This window comes from Panulirus ornatus, chromosome 40, assembly GCF_036320965.1.
Source record: "Panulirus ornatus isolate Po-2019 chromosome 40, ASM3632096v1, whole genome shotgun sequence".
Lineage (NCBI taxonomy): Eukaryota > Metazoa > Arthropoda > Malacostraca > Decapoda > Palinuridae > Panulirus > Panulirus ornatus.
In genome coordinates, this window is record NC_092263.1 from 10,312,195 (window position 1) to 10,318,194 (window position 6,000).

General features: G+C 36.6%; 1 protein-coding gene across 3 annotated transcripts in view; it reads left to right on the top strand.

Moving 5' to 3' along the window:
• The window catches only part of LOC139761368 (transketolase), a 61,486-nt gene extending 55,712 nt beyond the window's left edge, over positions 1 to 5,774 (top strand). For all 3 annotated transcript variants that reach the window (XM_071685475.1, XM_071685473.1, XM_071685474.1), the window contains 4 exons: positions 399 to 546; positions 862 to 1,104; positions 2,936 to 3,167; positions 5,031 to 5,774. In XM_071685475.1, coding sequence (XP_071541576.1) covers positions 399 to 546; positions 862 to 1,104; positions 2,936 to 3,167; positions 5,031 to 5,203 — 796 coding nt within the window. In that variant the 3' untranslated portion in view covers positions 5,204 to 5,774. The remainder of the gene's footprint in view (positions 1 to 398; positions 547 to 861; positions 1,105 to 2,935; positions 3,168 to 5,030) is intronic.
• The last annotated feature ends 226 nt before the right edge of the window (positions 5,775 to 6,000 follow it).

Here is a 6,000-nt window from a genome sequence, read left to right on the forward strand (position 1 = left end):
TACTGGGATGTAACAGCTTATATCCATCCGAAAGGATTGGTATCCTGTTATATCAAAACGATTGAATTAACTTTGGTTAAATGTGATTTAACTTAAAATTTTCCTTACATTGTGTACCAATGTGGTAAAACTATATTTAGGATAATTATAAAAAGAAATTTTTGCTAATTTTTTTATTAAAAGGCATTACCCAAAAACAAATTGATTGTAAGGTAAGCTATATTCTGTTTATCGCATGAATGAAAGATACCCCTTCAGAGCGTAACAGCATTTGCAGGAATAAAGATATGGTTCTTGTGGACAAAAGCATGTTTGCTGGGCATTTAGGCAGGAGATTGAATGATTGCGCCCTTGTTAAACTACTGAAGGAAATTATCGTTGATGGAAAACGTTTTCAGGTACGTTGAATGCTACATTGCGGAACAAAACTTGGTGGGCGTTGGTATTGGAGCTGCCTGTAGAGACAGGACTGTTGCATTCGTCTCCACCTTTGCTGCTTTCTTCACCCGTGCCTTTGATCAGCTACGCATGGGAGCCATTTCTCAGGTACTTTGACATATGATACTCTTTAAACATAATTTGTAGGTTTTGCCTTTGTGAAGGTGGCATAGAATGTAAATTTTAAATGCAGAGGGGTTGCAGTGCAGTTTGACTGCAGCAATTTTACACTATTATATACGTACATTTTACTGCCCAAGACTAAATTTTGGGAAGATAATGGCACTAAAAATAATAACTTTGAAGGGTTTCAGACTTGTGTTTACTTGGATACCCTAGCCATTCTTCATATGATTCTGTAAAGCAGATGTATTTTAGCCTTACTATTTTAATTTTATGTAAAAGTGAAAATGATCATTTCAGACCAACGTCAACTGTGTGGGATCTCACGCTGGCATTAGTATTGGTGAGGATGGTCCCAGCCAGATGGCACTCGAGGACTTGGCCATGTTCCGCACCATTCCTACTGCCACTGTGTTCTACCCATCAGATGCTGTGTCTACAGAGCGTGCATGTGAGCTAGCTGCAAATACTCCTGGTATATGTTTTATACGTACTTCTCGACCTGCAACAACAGTTGTGTACGACAACGATCATGAGTTTGAGGTTAGTGTGATCCTAAACTTTTGTGGTTGGGGGAATTGAAAGTATTGGTTTGCATTTCAAAGAAGGGTCTAAATTAATGTTATCTTGTCTTTTGAGTATATATGCTTAATTTTATAGGTGCATCAGATACATAAGAAACAGAAACCTTGTCTTTTCAAGAATATTAAGTAATTGCCTCTACTTCGATTTAATGCCAGCTGTGGTGGACCCAGCTGGCATTGTATGTTATTTCACAGGTAATTTGTAGGAGAGGGGGGGGATGTATTAGAGACTGTGAAGATGAATTCATATGTTCAGTTACATCATGTAATATCCGATACTGTAACTTGCAAAATTGGGCATTATGATCTAGTGTGGTTGTAGTAGCACCACAAGCACTCTGCTGGATAATTTATTTTAGTATCCCTGAATCCTAACTTGATTCCACCCCTTTTAAGTAGGGTTACTCCCACTGACATACACGTTTTCATTTTGCTAAAATTTGTTAACCTGTAATTACTCTTCATTGATCTGCACCAAAGTTCTTGCAGATAAGAGGAGACTAGGTCTTTCTGTCCAGTTCCTTTACTTTCATACACATGCTTTAATCTTGCATTACCATGTTCTAATGATAAAGCCAAGGTGACATAACACCCCCATCTCCCAAACTCGTAAATCTATCATTGTTTTTGCAGAAATGCTACTGGTGCAACTCATGACTTTCCTCTAGCGCTATATTTTTCAGTACCTCTACTAAAGCATTCCGTACTTACGAGCCTTTTCTTTGTCTATGAAGGTATTTCTTCTGTTTACTTTACTTTGACTTTTATCTTCAATTAAAACTGCTAATTACAGTATATTTTGTTGTAAGTGGTGAAACTGTTTGGATTTGAAATACTCAGACCTGAAGAAAGGTGCTGTTAGGGGTCTCGTAGATTGTGACATGATAAACGGTGACTGTGGTTACTCTGGATACATGTTGTGCCCTTTGTGCAGCAATATTCAGTAATTATTATGTGGGTGTTCAGGCTGTAACACTAAGCATAAGCTATACCCCTGTAACAGCATGACAGATATACGTCCCCCAATGCAATAGTGTCATAATGCACAGTAATATAACTACATAAATTGTTTATATACATTTCTGTACCATGATAGCTAGAGGATGTATGGGAGTGAATGAGGCATTTTCTTCATGTGTGTACTAGATTTTACCTCATTAATGCTGGAAACTAAAGTAGTAAGAAGAAAAACTTTATACACCTGATATTCTTTGCTGCCAGGATAGCACAGAAATATGTAACCCCCATGACATTTTAGTGCTTAACTGACAATGTGATGGAATTAACTGTGAATATAGTATGCCAGCAAAGCTTTATATCCTTGTGAAGGATTGATGCATAGATCTCTGCCTAAATATGACTGCAGGTGATTGAAATTGAAAAAAAATCATTATGACGGCTGCAGTTAACGGAAAAAGTGGTCATATTTGACACTTCCACAGTGAATGGTTTAATTCAGTCATGGTGTGTGTGTATAGTAGCGAATGGACTGTAGTGCTCAGTTTACGTGTGTGGAATGGTTGCGGATTGTCAAACAGGGTTGATTAACTAATTAGTGAAAGGGAGTATTGTGATTTTGGTCTGAAAGTTAACTTAAAATGGTGATTGTTTTCTGGATTTTAGTATTTAAATCAGCATTTAGTTCTTCTGGAATCCACAATATTTTATTTAAAATTACCCTGGGACTGTACACAATTGAGTTATTATAAAAAATGTCTTTCTTTGGTTTTTGTTTGAATATACTAAAAGAATGTCTGGATGTGTAAAATGACATTTTATCTTCTCTGCAGATTGGCAAAGGTAATGTGTTGAAGTCATCGAACAACGATGATGTGTTGCTGATTGGTGCAGCAATCACTTTGAGAGAGGCATATACAGCTGCTGACAGGCTTCTTAAGGAGGGAATCAATGTAAGGATCATGGATCTCTTCACCATAAAGCCTATTGATAAAGAAGGCATCCTCGAAAATGCTCGAGAATGTGGTGGCCGCATTGTTGTTGTTGAGGATCATTACCCTGAAGGTTAGTTCGGCTTTTAGTAAAGGTTATTCGTTTGTAGTGGCTTTTACATATTTATTAAACTTGATCCTGTTTTCCAAGCATGTAAAGCTTAACTTTATTAATTTTGGAAAATTTAAAAAAGCAGGCTTATATAATGGGGTTTAATGATTTTGACAACTGGCAAGGGCATGCTATCGGTTAGGTTAATTTAGTATTGTTGGTGGTTCATATACATGTATCGGTCTTTTCATTTACATGCTGAAAGTGTTTTATTTTTATCAAATAGAAAGGGAAATTTATTAGGGTTTTATCTCTCTAGGATGTATGTCAAGTGGAGGGAACAAGAAGGGGTAGACCCAGGTGGAGATATATGAATTTTGCAAGACATGGCTTCTTTACATATACCATTCATGTTGAATTTTCTAGCCTCTGTTTTAAGGAACCTATTGGCTTAACTCGTTAGGCATGCATAGACACTACATGTTACCTGCGGATCTTATTATTCTGGGGAAATAGTTGCGAGGGAGGAAACTGGTGGATGTGATGCTTCCCTCATGTAGGCTTTTCTGATTTGGGTAAATAAGACTTTTTTGGCTTAACAGCCAGCTATTTTACTTGGACATGTCGGGGAAACCAGTTGATTTTTGAAAATGTATAAGGAAACATTTTAAAATGGAGCAGAGAAAATATGAATTTCTGGGTTTGAATGACAAACATGTTTAATTGGTTCATAACATTGCTCCAAGCACTGTCAAACTAATCCAACCCTGACTATCCAGTTTAAGAAAAAGTTCGCAGTAGTAGTCGTAGAAATTAAGCCTAATGACCAAGTGAAGGAATACAGTGTCCTGGTATGCAGCCAGTACTTGCAAAAAGTTACGACCTGCTATTTGAAGGAATTATATGGCTGTCATGGCTTAAGAAAATTACCAATTTTTCCAAGGCTTGCTTCTCTGCATTCTTGCAAATGCAAACCACACAGGCAAAGCTAAAGCACTTAAATGCATCAGTAAGTGTATGTTAAAGGACTTGTTCCTTGTAAGTGTATGGAAAAAGGATTCAATTGCTTAGCCTTTTGATGTGCTTTTTAGAAAGGTTAATAATTATTCGTTATTTACCCATAGGAATAGGGGAGAAAAAAAAACGTAACTTGCTTACCTTGAGCATTTTGTAGAGGACAACTTGCAGGAAGAGCAGCCATTGAGCTGAAAATTATTTTTGTATTAAAGAAAAAATAAAGGGATGGAGCCAAGTCATTTTCCATTAAAGGTTCAATTTGCCCTGCCACTATGATAAGGATGGAAATGTATAAACATTATTTGGACATTGAAAGCCTGTAATACAAATAGAACATTTCGCCAAATAGATTGACCTTCCATGGTGTTGCTTCAAGATATATAGTTGGTTTGTTAGTGAAGAACTTGGTTGTACCGGATTTGTGGTATTGTGGACCGGTTTAATTTTGCAATTGATTAGGGTACAGTGGAATACAGTGCACTAATGGCCGTTAATTTTGTGTGAATATGGTGGAAAAGCTTTGATACTAGTACTGCCACAGTTATTGAGTGGCTTAAGGTGCAAACCTTTATCAGTTTTTTCTTGAGCTCAAGTGCTTCTACGAGGCAAATTTTTCAACATAATTTAAGAGCGTTGGTTATTAATATTCATACCTAAAAAAAAATGTTTCAATCTGCCAAGATAGGTCTGTTGTATTGCATGTTAAACTAAGTGTTTCCGTACTTTTCTTTAGTGTAACGACTCACTTCTTGTCTGTATTCCTCTGCTTCTGTTTTAACCTACAAGAACTGATATACACACAGCAAATAACTTTCTGCCATGACTATTTTATTTCTTTGTGTTCTCATTGCAAAATGTACTTTTCAGGTGGCATTGGCGAAGCTGTAATGTCTGTAGTTGCTATGGAACGTGACATTATTGTACGTCACCTGGCTGTTCCCAGAGTACCACGATCTGGGAAATGTGACGAATTGTTGGAAATGTTTGGCATCAGTGCATCTGCTATTACCAAGGCTGTTAAAGAGATAAAGAACCATTAGATAAACTTTCATGCAGTCCAGTGATACGCTGGCCACAGCGGAGGCTAAGATCTTTTGTTATTGTTTTCGTTAGAATTTTTTCTTTTATAGATTCAAAATGGAAGGAAATGCCCAATCCTAATTTTTTAGTGGGTAGTTGGCCACTAGTGAAATGATTAGACTGGTCTAATTCGTGCATTTCACATGTTGGAAAATCCGAGTAAACATTCCATTTGTATAAATCATAGTTGCTTCTCAAGCACTGCTAAAGCTTGTAGCAGATCACATTCCAGTTAGGGACTCGAAGATGAGGTTTTATTTTGATAATCAAAGTTAACGAGGCAATGTTGTTAGTTGAGGCTTCTTAATTGGGTGCCTGTTTATGTAATGGTTTAAAACAGAATTGAAACTTTTGAATGGTACGTCCATCATTTAGATAAAAGGAATATAAATATTTATGTACAGATGTTAATTTATTAGCCATAAGATGGACTGTAACTGACTGCCTTAAATTGTTGTATGGTACTGTATTCTTTACCATTGTATTACCACTGGAAGACAATGTAATGTGTATTAAAGTACAAAAAGTGTTTCCTGTTGTATTACATAACCTGAAGGCTACTGGGAGTAATAGATCACAGTTTTGGAAAATTACTACTTTTGATGGTTGTCCGATTGGTCAAATGTTGAACCTGACCAGGCAATTAAATTATTTGGGACAAACTGATACAGTACTTGACCACTAATGATAACCAATCTCTTGGACCACTTGAACCTAGTTCATTATCTGTGTACTTTACTTCCAAATTATCTACAGA